General features: G+C 42.4%; 1 protein-coding gene across 1 annotated transcript in view; it reads left to right on the top strand.

Moving 5' to 3' along the window:
- Positions 1 to 19,644, top strand: part of CREB3L2 (cAMP responsive element binding protein 3 like 2) — a 130,171-nt gene that overhangs the window by 90,002 nt on the left and 20,525 nt on the right. Inside the window, exons 3-6 of the mRNA XM_049776014.1 lie at positions 9,238 to 9,413; positions 11,395 to 11,482; positions 15,928 to 16,118; positions 18,247 to 18,393. Of these exons, the coding sequence (XP_049631971.1) occupies positions 9,238 to 9,413; positions 11,395 to 11,482; positions 15,928 to 16,118; positions 18,247 to 18,393 (602 nt within the window). The remainder of the gene's footprint in view (positions 1 to 9,237; positions 9,414 to 11,394; positions 11,483 to 15,927; positions 16,119 to 18,246; positions 18,394 to 19,644) is intronic.

Below are 19,644 nucleotides of genomic sequence, written 5' to 3'. Positions count from 1 at the left end.
AGTTAAGGCTGTCAGAGAGAAATAAATATCACCCTTACCCTCCAAGATGATATACGAACAAAGTTAGAAAATACAGAAGCTATCAACAATTTTAGGAGAGAGCAGAAGAATGCAGACGTGTCTAAAGTAGTATCTTCTCATGCACAGTCAAAGTCACTTTGTTTTGTGTGCAAGGAAGGACTGTGGTGTGGCCATTCCAGGTCTGCAGAGGGTGGGGCCAGAAACATAAATAGTAATCAACATCATTTGGATTAATCTAGCAGGCTCCTCAAAATAACAGGGTTAGGGGAAGGCTGGGTAGGCTGACTTGGTATTGTTCCCCTCCACTTATAGAGCTATTTCTACAGGGAGAGGAAAGCTCTAACATGAGATAAAAGATGGGCTGATGTGAGTGAGTTTGGGGCAAATGGAGTATCCTGGTGGAAGGCAAAAACTTTGAAGGGATATAGAGTCTCTGGAAATCAAATGTGGGGTGCTTTGTTTGTAGACCACAGAAGGAAGTAAGATGTCATGTGTATGATGCCAGAGCAGGGGAGAGGTACAGAGAAAGAAGGATGCAGGCAGAAACAGATATGCATGACTTCTAGAATGGTGTGCTGAGTTAAGGGAGAGAAGATTGAAGATAACTTTGGTTCTCCAGTGGACAATGCTGAAGAGACTTTGATGTTGACATGTTCCAAGCAGGAAGTTCCAGAAGTGATGTCTGGCTGTAAGCAGATGTCTTCTGAACTATTGATAAGAGCTATAGTCAGAGGTGGCTTTGAGGGGATTGGTGTGTGGGTTAGCCACTTTCAGTGAGTAACTGGATTAGGATAACAACATTTGGATTGATAGATGAGCAGAGAAATAGTTGCCCTATCTGAGACTGAAACCTTGTTTGGTTTAAACTTTGGTTATTCAACACCATTTGTGATATTGTACTTTATTTTCCTAGCAGGTGAAAAAATGATGTAGGCAAAAGAGGTGGTTCAATGGGCTTAGTACTTTGCATGCAGGGGGTCCAGGTTTTGATCCCTGGAACTGTGGTCCCATGAGTACTTCCAGATGTGACCTAATAACTTAGAAAAAAGAATAATTATGCTTCCTCACTCTTGAACTTAAGATACAGTGATGGCTTCCTGATACACACACACACACACACACACACACACACACACACACACACACATATATACTATATATTCCTATATATATATATATATATATATATTTTGAGGGCACTGGTCAAAGTCAGAAGTCTTTGATGTGACCACCCTGGTTTCATTTCCAGTACCACATTTGGTCTCCTGAGCCCACCAGGACTAATCCCTGAGAACAGAGCCAGCCTTGAGAACCACTGGGTGTGACCCAGATTTAGAAACATAAAAAGCAAAAAAAAAAAAAAAAAAAAAAGCAATTTTTACATTGATGTAGCAATCTGTGTCCTAGCCAAATCTTTTGAATTCAATCATTAGTTCCACAGATACTTATTTAATTCCTAGTCAAGGCAGTTTACCACAGGAAGACCCAAGATGCAGTACCACCTAGTTCCATGTCTAGAGTCAGATTGTCTGGATTTGAATCTGGGCTCTGCCACTTACTGTGTGACCCTTGTTAGGCTATTCAATGCTTCTGTCCTACTTTCCTGATCATTAAAGTGGGAAGAGTGGACAGTAGAGTAAACTAGGTGCTTGCTGTGCATGCAGCTGATCTGGTTCTATTTCCAGCATTCCATAAGAGTGATCCCTGAGCACAGAACCAGGAGTAAGCCCTGAGCATGGCCATGTGTGTCCAAAACCCCCACCCCAATTAAATAAAAAATAAAATGGGAAAAACATCTTATTGTAGGAATCAAGTGAACTAATGTGTATTAAGCACTTAGAAAAGTCCTCCACAATGAGAAAGTCTTTTTAGGGGGCACACCCAGTGTTCCTCTGGTGTTACTCCTGACTCTGCACTCAGAAATCACTCCTGGCAGGCTCGGGGGAGAGGGGGATGATATGGGATGCCAGGGATCAAACCTGGGTCTGCTGTGTGAAAGGCAAATGCCCTACTTGCTATGCTGTTGCTCTTGCCCTCTGAAAAAAGTCTTTTTATAAATATCAGCTGTTATTGCCTTTATTCCATTGATCATATAACTAAACAGATAAGAATGAGAAATATAAGATGAGAAGAATAAGATGAAGAGATCCTGTATACATAAACTCAAAAAGAGCAGAGTCAGGTAGATTGCTGAGAGAAGCCGTGTTGATCAAAGGCCTGACTATGTTGGCGGCTATTGTGAAGAGCACTTAGTCCAGAGATCATACTCAGACCTTTGTAGCTATTATTGGTTGGTCTTTGGAGGGGGAATATTGAATTTAAAGTTTCTATTAGCAAAAATGGGATGTAGATAAAGAACCATTATTACACCTTTATGGCTAATTATGGGCTCAAAATAACATGAATTGAGGAATAGTTACTCTTGACTAAAGATAGGTTCAATCCTGGAGCTCTTCACCAACAAACCCAATGGAGGGGAAACTGGTGAGCCAGTTATCTGCACCTGAACCTGGCTGTGTACTAACTGTGTAACTTGGCTGAGTTAAGGGAGAGTTGAATCACTTTGTTGTTGTTGTTGTTGTTCTTGTTGTTTCAAAATGGGTGTTAGAGTAGCACATGCTTACCCCTGAGGGTTAAATTAATAATAAATGCAAAAACCTCAGAACAATACACAGTTCAAAGCACATACTTAGCCTGAAGCACTGGTTATTTTGACTTCTCAGGGAATAACTTAAGCTGTCTCAGGATGAAGGTCCCAGAGAGAAGCAGACACAGAAGCCTTTTCTTCCATTCTAACTTGTAGTGAGTTGCAGGTTCTTGGGTCTATTAGATCAAACCCTCCTCCCAACTTTCACACTCAGCCTTCACATGTTTTTCTTTGAATTTTCCACTGAAAATTGGTTAAGATTTGTCAGCTCTTTTGAAAATATTCTACGAGCAATACTCAGTTTTTGAATGCTGAGGGATTTAGATGAAGCATATGCCTTAACTCCGACCTCTTTCCCTAGACCCCGACTCCCAATTGGATCTCTTTCCCCTCTTTACAGGAATCAGTATATATGTAGTATTTTATGTCTACACAGGAAACTGATGAAATTTCATCCTTGCTTTGCTTCTGTGGTGACTTCAAGGTTGTCTCTCTCCCCCACCTCCTCTGCCTACACTGTTGTCTTGGTAATTTTCACAGCAACTCCCATTGCTTATTGCTATTGCATTTTGTCCTGAGATGTGAAAGTTTGCTCATCCCCACGAGACAGTGGCTTTGTTTTCATGTTCTTACTGAGAGCTTTGTGATGATGCTGAGCCAAGTTGTCACTTGGCTTTGAAACCCTTTTTTTTTTTTCTTTTTGTTGTTTGTTTTGAGGCTTGACTGTGTTTACGGCTTCCTCCATGCTCTCTGCTCAGGCATTACTGGTGTTTGAGGAACCATATGCAGGAATCAAACCTGGAATCATGCAAGGTAAGTCTCTTATTCACTGTGCTATCTGTTTAGCCTCTGAGTTTGATCTTTGACAGGAAGCTGTTTTGAGTCAAATCAGATAGTTGTTGACATTCTTCATACTTTCTCAAATTTGCACTTTTTGTTTTGTTTTGTTTTGTTTTTGTTTCTGGATCACACCTGGTGGTGCTCAGGGTTACTCCTGGCTCTGCACTCAGAAATCGCCCCAGGTTCTTCTCGTGTGGGTTACACACAGGGCAAATGCCCTACCACTGTGCTATCTCTCTGGCACCCCAAGTTTGCTCTTCTGATCTTATGGGTGATGCTTTCTTCTAGAAAAGAAACTGACAAAGCAAGTAAATACAATCTAGATGAAACCTCTCCTCCTCCCCCTTCATTATCTGATCATCAACTTTGATGATTTAGAGGATATTGAGTGTGTACTGATTCTTGCTGTTGTCACGTAGCTAGTACCTTAGGTATTCAAGGATATTTTAGCTCTAAACCATGGTGGTCCTTCTAATTATTATTATTATTATGCCAATAAAAGTATAGAAGTAGGCCACATGGCTAAATAATATGTGCAACTCACTCCCTTCATACTTTGTGAATTCCCTGTCTTAAATTATATTTGTCACTTTTTTCTCTGATTAGATATTTCTTTTCAGTAGTAGTTTAGAATGAAAGCTCTTTTCTCTCAAATTATCTACTTGTTGCTAACTGACTTACTTTTTCTGAAGTGTTTTCCTCTGTGATGTAACCAGTTGATCTAGTCACTCAGCCTGCAAGTGTTTGTTATTATAGTTTACTTTTTTGTTTTTTGTTTTTTGGGCCACACTCTCTTATGTTCAGGGGTTACTCCTGGCTATGCACTCAGAAATCGCCTCTGGCTTGAGGGGCCATATAAGACGCTGGGGGATCGAACTGTGTTCTGTCCTAGATTGGCATGTGCTAAGCAAGAGCCCTACCACTTGTGTTACTGCTCCACCCCAATATGGTTTTTACTTTTAATGGTTTAGACAAGTTATTGTGGAAGTGAGCTTTGGTTGTTTGTGCTGGTAGAGTTTGACTTAAAAAAATCTTGTCTATCCATTTTAGCTATAGAGTGGCACCTAGCTTTGCCTGATATACCATCCCTAAACTCACCATTTTAATTATTAGTTATTTTTATCTATTATTAGTTATTTTATTTTTAGTAATTTTTATAACTCAGGTGTCTGTGTCTTGGCTGAAGGCTGGCAGTTTGAGGGAGGAGGCAGGTGAGTCAATTTTCTGCCTTTAGGTAGATTCATTTGTCCAAGGCAGGGTGAAATTTGGCTGATTTTGGCTTAGTCTCACCTTAGGGAGAGGACTTCTGCTTTAAGGAGCCTGTCATCCTTCTCTTGCATCAGTGGTTTGTCCTGACACATCCTTCCCATTTTGGGTAGCAGAAGAGTTAAATGGTAAAGATGTCAGAGAAGCACAGTTCAAAGCTCTCTCCTTGTTAAGAAGCAAACATCTCGGGCCCGGAGAGATAGCACAGCGGCGTTTGCCTTGCAAACGGCAGATCCAGGACCAAAGGTGGTTGGTTCGAATCCCGGTGTCCCATATGGTCCGCCGTGCCTGCCAGGAGCTATTTCTGAGCAGACAGCCAGGAGTAACCCCTGAGCAATGCCGGGTGTGACCCAAAAACCAAAAAAAAAAAAAAAAAAAAGAAGCAAACATCTCATCAGCCAAAGCAAGCCACGTGGCCATTCAGTCGCAAGGTGTGGATTAATCCACAGTGTGGACACAGTTCCATTATATAGAGGGAAAAGAGAAGTGGAGCCAATAATTTAGTTTATTATATATAGTGACACTTATTGCATCTTTTTAAATCAAGGGATTCTGTGTGGGCTCCCAGGGTTCCCCAAGACTTCTGTCTGAGAAGGACCACCTTAGGGTAGAAACTAAAGCAGAAAGAAGCGGGTAATGCCCAAGAGTGATCCTCTAGGAACAATCTAGACTTAGGACAGAAATGTAAAATGAAATGTAAAATTTAGAGGGGGAGAAAATCACCTGTGTTCTGACCTGTTCTATAATGATAATTTTTCATTTTGGCTTATTTCCTTTCAGCCTTCTTTTTTAAAAAAAAATTCACTTACTCCATTAATATCCCAATTTATATCAAGGTTTTTTTTTTTTTTTTGGGGGGGGGCACACCCGGAAGTGCTCAGGGGTTACTTCTGGCTGTCTGCTCAGAAATAGCTCCTGGCAGGCATGGAGGACCATATAGGACACCCGGATTTGAACCAACCACCTTAGGTCCTGGATCGGCTGCTTGCAAGGCAAACACCACTGTGCTATCTCTCCAGGTATATCAAGGTTTTTTTTTTTTTTTGAAACTATTCTATGGAGTGTTTGCCTTCTTATCAAAAGGACTATGTGCATGTAAAATTATTGGATGAAAAGATAACTTCCATGTTATGGATGCACAGGATCATCAAGCATTCCCTTGAGGTCCCATGTCTTGTCTGCAGTGGCATCCGATTATAAACCCATAAGTATATGCATGCATACGCCTTCTCCATATTTTTTATTTTAACCTCAGAAGGGTTATGTCCAGGGTGTGAACAGAATACTGCCACACGTCTGCTGTGTGATCTAGATCCTTCTAGCCTATGTCAGTGTATCCAGGCCAGACACAATGTCTTTGAGCTCAAAGGCCTTGACCTTCTTCTAACACTGAAGATGGATGATCACACTGCATGCTGGTGTGGAGCAAAGAAGGCAGCTCTCACTGTTATTCCTCTCCAAAACCGAGGTGGGAAAGCAGCTTGTCTTGCTTCTTTCTTCACAGGGAAGAAGTGTCCAGATGTCCACTTGTCATTGAGAGAGTATTTTTCTGTCTGAGCATAACCGGGTATATCCCTAGGCTCCCTGTCTTGAAGAATGTGTAAAGAACCAGAATTGCTTCTGTTTGGTTGCTTTGTTGCTGTTCTCAGGCCTTGTGATAATCACAGAAGCCAGTAGTCAGCTACTACCCACACATGCCCAGACCTAACCCTTTATTTTGTGGATAATATGTTCATCAAGACACAGATGTTTTATTTATTTATTTAGTTTGGGCTTTTAATAAATAAATATTTTAATAAAGATCTATAAATATTTTAATAAACAAATATGTATTATATTACTTAATATTTATTTATTTTAATAAAATAAATATTTAAATAAATAAATATTTAGTTAATTATTTATTTATTTAGTTTGGGCTTTTGGGGTGAGGGAGAACCCACCAGTGATTAAGGGCTACTCCTGGCTCTGCACTCATGAATCGCTCATGGCAGGCTCAGAGGACCATAGGGAATGCTGGGAATCGAACATAGGTCACCCACTTCTAGGGCAATGCCTACCCACTATACTATCACTTCGGCATTTGTTTTAAATGTAGAAATTTCCCAGAAGGATAAGCAAAGTTCTGGATGTCTGGGTCACATCTGAGGAATAAATAGATTTTTGACGTATCGTAGAGGGTGAAGACTGAGAGCAAAAAGAAAATTCCATAGAAACAAATAACTATCTGTTGGTAGAAGGACAAAGACCCAATTATCATATTCAACCCTTGGTCCTGAGACTTTGGATGCTAATTATTTGTTTGCTTCTTTACTGTTTAAAACAAAAGCTGGGGTGAGGGGCAGGGCACTGGAGAGAGTACAGCAGGTAGGGTGTTTTGTCTTGCATGGTGCAGACCTAGGTTTGACACCAGCACATCATATGACCCTCCAGCCCCACCAGGATTGATCCCTGAGTGCAGAGCCAGTAGTAAGCCCTGAGCACCAACAAATGTTCCCCCCACCATTTTTTTTTTTTTTTTGTGAATTAAGGCGTTTTTGATCAATTTTTATTATGGTTCAGGTAACATAGTTACAATAGCACTAAAATTTACAGGGTTGATGTACAAAGTTATATGCATCTTCACTACCACCACTATCAAGACCCTCCAACACTGCCTATGCCACTTCTAATTTGCCTCTCAGGCTCCCCAAGATTTCCCCAGTGCTTGGTAATATGTGTTTTATAATCCAAAGCCAAGAATTTGTTGTTATTTGAAACTGTTTATTCCCTTGTTTTGTCTCTCTATACCACAGATGAGTGTTATCATTTCACATTTGTTCTTTTCCTAATTTATTTCATATAACATGATATATTCCAGTTTTATTCATGTTGAAGTCAACTATATAATTCCTTTGATTCTTACAGTTGCATAGCATTTCTGTGTATGTATTTATCTATTAATGTGTCATTAGATATGTCGGTTGTTTCCATGTCCTACCTATTGTACTAAGTGCTACAATGAGTTTAGGTGTGTGTATGTGAGTCATAGTATTTCTTATCTGAGGATTCTCCATACTGTTTTCTATATAGATAGAACCAAGAGGACAGTCAATTAAAAACCTTTTTTTGTTTATTTTTTGGGTCACATCCGGCAGCGTTCAGGGTTACTCCTAGCTCCACACTCAGAAATCACCCCCGGCAGGTTCAGGGGACCATATGGGATGCCCGGATCCGAACCACCGTCCTTCTCCATGCAAGGCAAATGCCTTACCACTGTACTATCTCTCCAACCCCAATTAAAAACTTTTTGCACCACAGAAGAAACTTGAGCTAAAATAAAGATACCCCCCCCAAAAAAAACAGATACCCTACTGAATGGGAGAAAATATTTTCACTATATATACATATATATGATAAGGGTTAATATTCAAACACATAATCTCAAAGTTTAGCCATAAAATCTAAAAATCCCATCAAAAACAAGGGCTGAAAAGATGGTACAGCATGTTTTGTGTAAGGATCTTGTCTTGCATGCAGCTGACCTGGTTTTATTCTCAGCACCACATCTGGTATTCTGAGTTCTGCCAGGAGTGATCCCTAACTACAGAGCCAGGAGTAAGCCCTGATCATAGCTGGGTATGGGTCAAAAAAGGTGGGGAGAGGAGATAAATAGATATTTCTCTTAAAAAATATACACAAATGGCTAGTTAACAAATTTAAAAAAATAGTTCCTTATCACTTATTCAAGAAATGCAAATAAAAACAAGTTATCATATCTCACCAGCAAGAATAAGTACATTTCAAGAAAGATTAGAAATAATGAAGTTTTGGTGGTGATGTGTTGAAAAATTAACCCTCAGCCACTGTTGGCTGGAATGTTGTGTGGCTCATTTGTTTTCTTACCTTATTTTTAAATGTATTTACTTATAAACATCTTATTTAACATAAAAACATTTGTCTAACATTCTGTTGAACATAATAGATACCCCGTCTATATGTTTTGAAAACCCAAAAGTATTAAACATTATGCACAAAAATTTTGTTTGCTATCCTGTTCCCCATCCACTCAACTTCCTTTCTGCTCTGCCCAGGAAGCCAATTTCCTTCCTTTCCTATGTGTCCTTCTGGCTCCATGAACTCCAATCAACACAGAGATAAATTATTGCTCTATCCCTCGTTCTTTCATCCATTTTTTTCTCTCACAGTCTCATTTATTTCCTTTTACTCCACTCTCAGCATTTTTGTTTGTTTGTTTGGTGACTACACCTTGTAGTGCTTAGTGGTAAATCCTGGTTCTGCACTCAGGTGAGCTCCGGAGACTAATGTTGGAGATTATGGCAAGTAAGGCAAGCGCCTTACCTGTTGTACTGTTGCTACATTACTGACTCTCAGCAATTCTTGGGAACTTTTTTTTTAAAGGTGAAACTTTATTTACTTAATTTTGCTTATGCCCTCAATGTATGCTTATCTTTGTCCCATAGATGAAGTGGAAAGTGAGAAATGGTACCTGTCTGCAGACATTCCTTCAACAACTATCAAGACAGAACCGATTATGGATGATCCAGCCCCTGGCCTTGTTCCCTCTGTCACTCTGACCATCACAGCCATCTCCACGCCTTTTGAAAAGGAGGAGACCCCTCTGGAAATTAATACTGGGGTATATTTAACTTCCTTTTCTATGAAGAGTTGAATCAAAAGACACAGATCCTTATTGTTCAATAAAGCATCTTTCTAGAGCTAGTGGTTATATATGTTTAAGGATATACTTAAAATACATCCTTAAGACATATATATACTTGCATATGTATATATTTTACATTATATTCACATGTGTATATCTGTATTACATACATATATGTGTGCATATATGGTGTATGTATGTATGTATTATCAAAGGACTATTGTTTGGTATTAGTATTGATTATAGTGCTTCCTCAAGAAGTAGTAAAACTGGTAGCAGGTCTCAGCGTAATTTTTTTTCTTTTTGTTTTTGGACCACACCCGGTGATGCTCAGGGATTACTTCTGTCTATGTGCTCTGAAATCACTCCTGGCTTGGGGGACCATATGGGATGCCGGGGATCGAACTCAGGTCCATCCTGGGTCAGCCGCTGCAAGGCAAACACCCTACAGCTGTGCTATCGCTCTGGCCCCATTTACCAGTTTTTATTATCTTAACACAGAAAACATGAGAATTCAGAGACTTCTCCTTTGCCTAAATTCACATAATACATAGAATGTAGTTTTGCCTAACTTCTTTTTGGCTATTTTTGGTGCCTGCCAATAGTTTGAAAGCAATATTGCACATCGTCCTATGGGTGCTGGGAACCAGTTACTAATGCTCCTCAAGCTCCAAGCTTCAGGTCTAAATGTCAGGACATTGCTACCCTCTGAATGAGGTATAAGGGGTTTATCTACTTAAGAAGAGGGAATCAGAGTCAGTAATGCACCTCCCTGGTGCTTCCCAGCATTGCCCCTTCTCAGTGCTCTTGACCTTCCCTCCATGGGGAGGGATCTTGCAGAGGAGTAAGACATAAGTCTTCTTACATAAGTAAGACATAAGCAGAGCTTCTCTAGAGGCAACTTCCTTTTTTTCCAAAAGACTCTTCCTGACTTCCAGAATTCCTCTCTTGAGTACTATGAGTCTAACTGGATGGGACTTCCTGTAGACTGATGAATCCCCTTGCTCTGTAAACTTTCAGCTGAGATGATTTTTAAGTCAATAAGGGGGCCATAGAGATAGCACAGCAGTAAGGCATTTGCCTTGCACACAGCTGATTCATGATGGATGGTGGTTCGAATCCTGGCATCCCATATGGTCCCCCATGCCTGCTAGGAGCAATTTCTGAGTGAAGAGCCAGAAGTAACCCCTGTGTGCCCTGGGTGTGACCCAAACCCTCCCCCCAAAAAAGTATGTCACTAAAAAAAGCCAAAGGTCACAGCCTTACTTCCTGAGTAGGGACCAGATCCCTCTTTTATTCCCTCTGGAATGTTTTGGGGGTACAATATGGTTAGTCATTAAGAAGCCTGGAGGGAATGGAGATGACTTGGCTCCCATATTTCTCTCTATAGGACAAACACAAAATGGTCTGTAGTCCTTTCAAACTATACTAGGGGACAAGAGAGATAATACAGGTGTTAAAGGCCCTAACCTTGCATGGGACTATCCTCAGTTTGTTGATACCTAGCTCTATAGATGGCCCCTTAGTACCTTCAGAACTGATCCCTGAACTCAAAGGTCGGAGTAAGCCCTTAGCACAACTGGGTGTGACCCCCAAATACACACCAAAGCCAACCAACCAAACAAGCAAAATTGTTAGAGAGACCAGGATTGTGTCTCAGGGTTAGAGCACTTGCTTTGTTGTGTGAGGCTCTGGTTTTTATCCCGGCACTATAAAAACAGTCTTTCTTAGAGTACTTGGTGATTGATGATAAAAATTCTTTTATGTTATAATATCAGTGGAAAGCAGTGCTGATAAGTGAGTTTTTAATTTGAGAATTCCAAGACTCCCTTCAGCCGTGATGCCAGGAATGGTCAGCACAAACATCCAGGGAAGGCAGAGACAAGAAGGTCTCCCCTGAATGTCTCTCAGGCTTGGTGGTCAATTCTAAAACCTGTGCTTGAAATTCTTCCTTTAGGTCGATTCTTCCTGCCAGACCATTATTCCTAAAATAAAGCTGGAGCCTCATGAAGTGGATCAATTCCTCAACTTCTCTTCTAAAGAAGGTCTGTGCCCCTTCACTCCCCACCTCCCACTACATTCATCTGGGGCTCCAGATCTTAGTGCTCGGTCTAAGGAGAAATATGGTAGAAGGTGCTGGAATTTATCAAGTGTTGCTTACCTTAGAAACCAACTGCTCTAAAAATATCTGAGTTCTGCAAATATCAAAAGCTCGAATTTTCTCATTAAATACATGCTCAGTTTCCAGAAAAATCTGTCCCTAGACTTTTACCACCCTTGCCAGAGTGAGATTTTCAGACCCTTTGTCAACTGCTCTGACTTAGGCCCTGATGGCAGCAGACACTGCTTCTTCCAGCCAGCCTGATGTAAACCTGTGCCTCACCTGTGTACAGTGGTTCTCATAAAGCCCTTGCAGCACAGTGACTTTAAGTGAGGCGCGTGAATGACAAGTTGCAAGGAGTCCCTAACCCATGAGTCTGCATGGTGCCCTCTCTGGGCTGCTGTCCATCCATTTGAAATAAATTCTTCCCTGCCAGAAGAGGGCGCTCTCACTTCTCTCTTGCTGAATGCCCATTTCTTTCCCACTTATTTTGGTCTCCTAGTTCTCAGGTCCCTGTTGTTAGGAACCCTGAACAGAACCCCCAAATCTCACAGAAATGGCCTTCACCTAATGTATTCACATCTTCCTTCACAGGCTTTGCAGAACTGAATTCTGCTCATTGCCCGCCTTTCTGTTTACACTCACACTCTATGTTTAGAATAGTTTATTAGTTGCTCACTGATTGAAAATTCAGAGAATGGATGTGTTGTGTGTGTGTTCGCTGAATTCATCATCTCAAAGCCACTTTCAATGAACCAGCGTCTAATGAAACCAGATTAATTGTAGGCCCATTGATGTGAATGAGAATTAAGCTCCTTCCATATGTTTCTGCTCACAGAGACCTCATAAAATTTCTAAACAAAGGCTCCGAACCCTTTTATATGACACAATGAGTTATATTTCTTCCCCCTTCTTGGACAGAGGATGGTTTGGTGGTGCCATGCCCAAAAGTGAGGAGTCTACTTCCCACTCTGTGCTCAGGATCAACCCCTGGTGATGTCATGGTGCTCAGGGATGCTGGATCTCTGCATGCAATAGCCCTTGTATTATCTCTCCAGAGCTCCTCTCTTCCATTTCTAAGTGGCTGATTCCAATTTAGGGGTAGGGCTAGCCAGTCATCCCCATAGCTCAGATAGGACCTGCCTTGGAGCGGACCTTCTTCTATATCAGGATATATCACCCATCCACATTCACTTTACATGAGCAATGTGGACTTACCATGAAAGCAGTTGTGTGTTTCTTTGGGATGTGGTGGAAACCAGACACCTCAAGATAATGCACACAACTGGGGAGAATATGCAGACTCCCCACCACCAATGGTCCTGCTAAGGAGGGATATATAATTTTTTCCTCATCACTATTATAAGAAAAGAATGAAGGGCCCGGAGAGATAGCACAGCGGTGTTTGCCTTGCAAGCAGCCGATCCAGGACCAAAGGTGGTTGGTTCGAATCCCGGTGTCCCATATGGTCCCCCGTGCCTGCCAGGAGCTATTTCTGAGCAGACAGCCAGGAGTAACCCCTGAGCACTGCCGGGTGTGGCCCAAAAACCAAAAAAAAAAAAAAAAAAAAAAAAAAAGAAAAGAATGAAGTCATATTTTCCCAGGGCCTGCTGCAGTACTTAAGGTGTGATGTCAGTTCCGAAGGGGCCACTTGTTTGGAATGCTACCTACTTTTACTCTACTCAGAACTAACTCAGGGTTTGATTTGTGTAAGTAAGTTTAATCAGGGTTGGTGTTGACCATTATTTAAACATTTTTTCCTCACTTTTTTCCAACTGTAGGCCCCATGATTTTACTTTATAAATAATTAAAATTTTAAACTAATGTTTATTGAGATAAATGTGGATTATGTCTTTCACAGTTATATATAAGGTACATAGTGACAGTGAATTAGGGCCATTCCAACCACCAGTGTTGACCTCCCTCTGCCACTGTTCCCAGCATGCATCCGATATACCTCCTTCCTTAGCCCACTGAACTGCAAGTGTAACAAGTCCCTTTTGAGTATAGTTTGTTGTAAACAATTGGATTTTATATAATTATATAGTTAATTAATAAAAATATATAGAATTATGTAAACAATTAAAATTTTAAAATACTGTTTCTAGGAACTCTTTTATATATGGGTGATGCAGAAACACAGTATAGCAATACATTCAAAGTACAGACTCAATAGCACTGAAAAATGAGCTTTAAGTTGTAATCATGGAACTTTGTAATGTGCCTGTCAAGATGTCAGATGGGATGGGGTAAAGGGTGGGAGATGATGGAACTGGTAATGGGGTTGACACTGATGGTGGGATTGGTGTTGAAATACTATATGCCTAAGAATCACCTATCAATGACTTTGTAAATCATGCTACTTTAAATGAAAAAACATTTAAAAAATGTAAAAATAATCATGTACAGAATCCATATGGAGACTGTTTTTATGCACTGAGTAATAAGCAATAGTGCTTTCCTGCTTGGCATTGGACCAACTTTGCAGTCATTTCTTTCATTTTTTTGTGACATGGTCTTGTTTGTTTAATTTATGTTGCAATGGGCTTCAGAAAACTTCATACCCTCTGATGAAGCATCCCTAGGGCCTTGAAATATGGAATCGCTGAAGGAGAACTGTCTCTAAAGAAAAGTAAATAGCCATCTTTCCTCATATCCTAGATAAGCAGAAATCTGGGACTTTAATAGCTTCTCTTGTCCTGAGTCCTCTCTATGACCTCAGAGTGGCATTTCAAATGATATTTAGAAATCTGATGCTGCCTGGGACCAGAGGTATTGAGAGGTAAGAAAGTGGGGAGACTAGAGAGCCAGGAGTAAGCCCTGAACACTGATATATGTGAGCCAAAACTGTAAAAAGAAAAAAAGAAAAGAAAAGAAAGGAAAGGAAGGAAGGAAGAGAAAAGAAAATTAAAAACTGAAGAAAGGGAAAAAGGGAAAGAAAGAAGTGAAAAGAAAAAGGCTCATGAGGAAGGGAGGGAGGAGGAAGGAAGAAAGGGAGGGAGGAGAGAAGCTAGCTAGCTCAGCTGTATTTTAGGTAGACTGGCTGCTTCTCCAGAACTACATACACCTCAGCCTGGTAGCAGCAAACACTTCTGAGTCAGTCTCATCATTTCCTTTCTTGTGCCTTAGAGACTGTCTTTACCCATAGCTGTGGGCAGAGTGAGAGTAAATTGTTCACAATTCACAAAGCCTTGTAAATTCTCTAGACCAGATTGGAGATAGAGCAGCTTCTGAAAGAAGTCATGATGACTTTAATAGCTCCCATAGACCCTGCAAATTCCAGGCGAAAGGAGAAAATAAAAACAGAGAAGGGGGAGGAGAAAGGAAGGAAACAAGGAAAGAAAGACAGAATGAAAGAAGAGAGAGATGTACTATGAATGGGGAAAGAGAGAAAGAGACAGAGACAGAAAGACAGACAGAGATACAGGGACAGAGAGAAGGCGAGGGAGAGAGGGGAAGAGAGGTAGGTACTGTGAATGGAGATTATGGCCGAGTTTACCTGGAGATTTGGGTACTTCAGGGGAGAGCACGCCTCCTGGTGGCGACTGGTCACCTTGCAAGCGACTATGGGCGTGGTGGTGCTTTTCCTGAAAGGCCTTTCCTGGGGTGTCCAGTTGCAGGAGGAAAGACCCAGTCTCCAGGGATCTGGATTTGGGCGTGTAAGGAACTGCCGTCTATAAGGGGCGTGCCTGATGGGTTCAGCTGAGTCTCCAGGCTAGGAAATAGGGTTGCCGGATGCGCTTTCAAGCTGGGGGTACAGAGCCTCCTTTCTCCCCAGTCCTGGGGGGCCTCCTGACCTCTTCAGGTGCCTTTTGTTGTTATTGTCAGTTTGGGGGACACAACCAGGGGTCATTCCTGATTCTGAGCTGAGGCTCAGGGTGACCATATGAGATGCTGGGGATCAGTCCTGGATGGGCCATGACAAGGCAAGTTCCCCACCTGCTGTACTATCTCTCTGAGCCCAGATATTTTTTTTAATTATCCTGCCAGTCCTGGGACCTTCCCTCAGAAGCAAGTGAGCATTCCAGGGAAGCCCTCAGATACCTACATTTTGCTATTGTGTGTGAAGAGTGCATGGACGCTATGAACACTGCAGAGACTTTAGGAAAAGATTGGTGGACAGATGGGCCACTAACCCCCTAATCCTCTCCCCAGATCAATGCCAGATCCCTTTCCTGCTAGTCTCTTCACTTTCCTGAGATTCCAGTATTCTGGAAAAAGTGCTTTTCTCACCATGCCTTTACCTTGTCCCCGCTGACTCAATACTTCTCATGAGTGGGGCATTGGTGTTGAGAAGGAGACCTTCTGAGCGTACCCCAAATCTCCCCACCCAGTGTGGTTGGTTCAGCATCTCCTCAAATCCTGCTGACTGGTGATTCTGTTCTTCAGCTGCAGCCGCCGCTGACCAACTGCACCTGCCACCCACCCCACCCAGCAGCCACAGCAGCGATTCAGAGGGTGGCCTGAGCCCCAACCCACGCCTGCACCCCTTCAGTCTGCCATCCACCCACAGCCCTCCCCGAGGGATGGCACGCTCCCCATCCGCCTTGTCGTCCTCTCCACTGCTCACTGCTCCCCACGTGAGTGTCCTGCCCCCCCAACTCAACCTACACGTGTTCTGTTGCTCCAGTCAGGAGGTCCAGGCTTCTTCTTTCTTTTGGGTGGATATAGCAGTGTTCAGGACTGACTTACTCATAACTTTGTGCTCAGGAGTCACCCCTGCAAAGCTCTGGTTACCTGACAGCAGTGCCTGGGATTGAACCAACTCAGAATTGAGATGAGCGAGGCCTTCACCTAATATACTATCTCCTCAGCTCCATCTCCTATGTCACAGCTGAAGCAAGCTGAGATAGACATCTTAATATTTTTTAAAAAACTGCCTGTAATCTCGCCAAATCGTAGAACTCATTTCCTTTTCCTGTGCTTATTTCCAGTTCTTGTTCACATGCTTCCATTTCTGTAAGGGGGTAGACGGGAGAATAATATATATATATATACATATATACATACACATATATATAATATTATATAATACAATTTTAACCACCGGTTTAGGTGAATTTAGAAAATATCTCTGAGATTAAACACTCTAGTATCAGAATCTCAAAAATACCATCTACCTCTTGTTTTGTCTGTGGTGTGACTTAACCTTCTGTGGTGTGACTCAGAAATAAGGAAAGGAGCAATCATTCATTCTTCACTCACATGCACACCCCACATTCCCTTTGAAATTCGGGATCAGCAATTAGCTCTTCAATGTCCTGAAATGAACTGGATTTCTATGTTTTTTAAAATAAGTTTTTAATCTACTTCCTGCATGTACTATATCATATGGAATAAATTGAAGTGCATAGAAATTCTATGGGACCATCTATCCAGGAACATAATTTTTTGTTTGTTTTATAGTTTTTTGAGCCACACTCGGTAGCGCTCAGGGGTCACTCCTGGCTCTGTGCTCAAAAATTGATCCTGGCAGTCTCAGGGGACTGACCATATGGGATGCTGGGACTCAAACCTGGGTTCATCCTGCGTCGTCCACGTGTAAGCAAATGGTCTCCTGCTGTGCTATCACTCCAGCCTGGAATATAATTTTGAATATGTGAATTTGGTCTGTTGTCAGAAAGTTCTCCATCTGGGTCACATTTCACAAGTGCCTATCACGATACCAAGAATGAAGCCCATGAGTGGGTACCAGAGCCTGAATCTGTGCTCAGGCTTGCTTCTCTGACCAGAGAGCAGTTACTCCACCTGCCTGGAAAGCTCTCTTCTCTCCTATTTTAGAAGGGAGAACCACACACACATACCTGAAGGATGTTTCACACTACCTGGACGATGTTCAGAGCTTATTCCTTGTGTGCTCCAGGGACCATATGGGGTACCAGGGGTTGAACCTGGGTTTGCCACCCTCCCTGCCATTCTATCACTCGCCCCTCTTTCAGCTCTGCCTGCTTCCCTAAACCTTTGCTTCTCATACCAATGCACTACATGTTTTCTGTCTCGAGTGCACATTGCACTTTAGTTCTTCGTGACCTCTGAGTATTTTCCTGGTTCTCCCCCCTTCCATGGAGATCACGATAGATTCGGTCTGGATCACCAAGCTACGACACAAGAGATGCCTTTTGTTTATTCCTCATCACTGGTGCTAAGACATAACTGGTACCCAGCTGGTTTGACTAACTGCACAGTTTTCCCTAGTGAGAGGGGTGAGTCACCCTTCCCCTTGCCACTGTTGGAGGCTGGCCTGGGGTCATGCCGACCCACACACATCTGTGCAGAGTGTCTGCAGATAGATCCTTGGAGTCTTGCCTCTTGGTGCTAAGTGATTCCAAAAAAACTAAAGAGCATCTTGCATAATCACATTTTCAGGAGAATGTCCAAGCTTTCTTTCACACAGGAATGTTGTTGCCCACAGCTGGGGCTTCTCTGTAGCTGCAGGGACACATTGTTTATACTTGCACTTTGAATAGTGATTTAATGGGGGTACTTTTGAGAAGCACTGGGTTCTCTCTGATGAAGTACAATTCTTAGGCTGAAATGCTTCCATGGGAGTAACTTGTCCGTCTTCCCCTTCACTCCCCTATGGCTTCCCCAGAGCAGACAGGCCTTTTGCAAGCTCTCCTGGTGGCTTGGCTGGGTTACTACTGTTTTTGTTGTTGTTTTTGTTTATTTATTTTTTGCTAACTGAGTTCTTCTCCTTGGGCTGCACAGAAACTGCAGGGTTCTGGCCCGCTGGTCCTGACGGAGGAGGAAAAGAGAACCCTGATAGCGGAGGGTTATCCCATTCCCACCAAGCTACCCCTCACAAAGTCAGAGGAGAAGGCCCTGAAGAAGATCCGGAGGAAAATCAAGAATAAGGTGAGCCTGTCAGCCTTCCATCCTGTATACTGTGGGGGCTGAGGTTGTAAGGGCAGGAGTGAGCATTTCCATCCTGGGCTAGGGCAGATCCCAGCCCCTCTCTGCTCCCTCTTCCTGGTGCCCAGAGTTGCTGACCAGCTGTCCTCTCCATCTTGTGTGGGGGCCATCTCTGGCCTCTGATCCCCTCTTCCTTAGCCCCCTCATCCACCCTCTTTGCCAGCAAGTCCCAAATCAAGGCTTCACCCACTTCTGAGTACCCAGGTCATCTAATCAGTTGTAGAAGGAAAGTAGTAGAGCTTATGGACCAGGGGACAGTTCAGCAGTGAGAGCATAGGCTTGGCAAGCACCCAGTCAGACTCAATTCTAGGCATGAGCCCCTAAGCATTTCTGAGTGCAATCCTGGAGAGTCTCGGTTCCATTGGGGGTGACCTGAGCATCCCCATCATTGCAGGGCCCAAGCAGCATCTTATCCTCAGCCCTTGCATTGAACCAGTGTCCTAGTTGGTCAAGAATTATCAGCAGGATCCCTGGCACCTATTAGGACCCTCAGCCCCCAAAGAACTGGAACTTTCACAGAAATTGTTTTTATAATATCAGTATACATTATCTTCCTCACATTCGTGTATATATAATTTATTAATAAAACATTAGAAGTATGGGACTGGAGTGATAGTACAGCAGGTAGGGCAGGGCACTTGCCTCACATACAGCTGACCCTGGTTTGGTCCCCAGAAATCCCTATGGTCCCCTGAGCCCCATCAGGAGTGAACCCTGAGAACAGAGCCATGAGTAAGCCCTCAGCATTGCTGGTGTGGCCTCCAAATCAATCAGTAGAAATCCATGTGGATACCTACTTTTCTTTATCTTGTTAGAGGTTTTGGATTATTAAAAAAACATTTTTTAAATCTCTGTTTTGTACCTGGACTCAAGCTCTTTTTTCTCTTAGGTTCCCCACAGGGTGAATCGGGGCTAGTGAGTTGTGGATTGTGGTTCAGGCACAGGATAGAAGAGGCAAAGAGATGGAAAAAACTTGGTTTTGACTTCATTCACAGCAGAAATTGAGTTTACATCTGCCCAAATAATTTATAGGTTATAGTTGCGCCACCTGGTGATGCAGAGCATTGGCATCATTTATCAAAGATCTTTCGGATAATTGTGAATTTTCCTGATCTGTTCTCTCTGGGCTCGCCTGGTCTCTCCAGACTCCCCACTGGAGTTCTCTTTACACCAAAGCTGGTGAGAACGATGCCT

The sequence above is a fragment of the Suncus etruscus genome, chromosome 1 (assembly GCF_024139225.1).
Source record: "Suncus etruscus isolate mSunEtr1 chromosome 1, mSunEtr1.pri.cur, whole genome shotgun sequence".
NCBI lineage: Eukaryota > Metazoa > Chordata > Mammalia > Eulipotyphla > Soricidae > Suncus > Suncus etruscus.
Note: the sequence above shows the minus strand (reverse complement) of the source record. Positions and strands in the feature narration are given on the sequence as shown.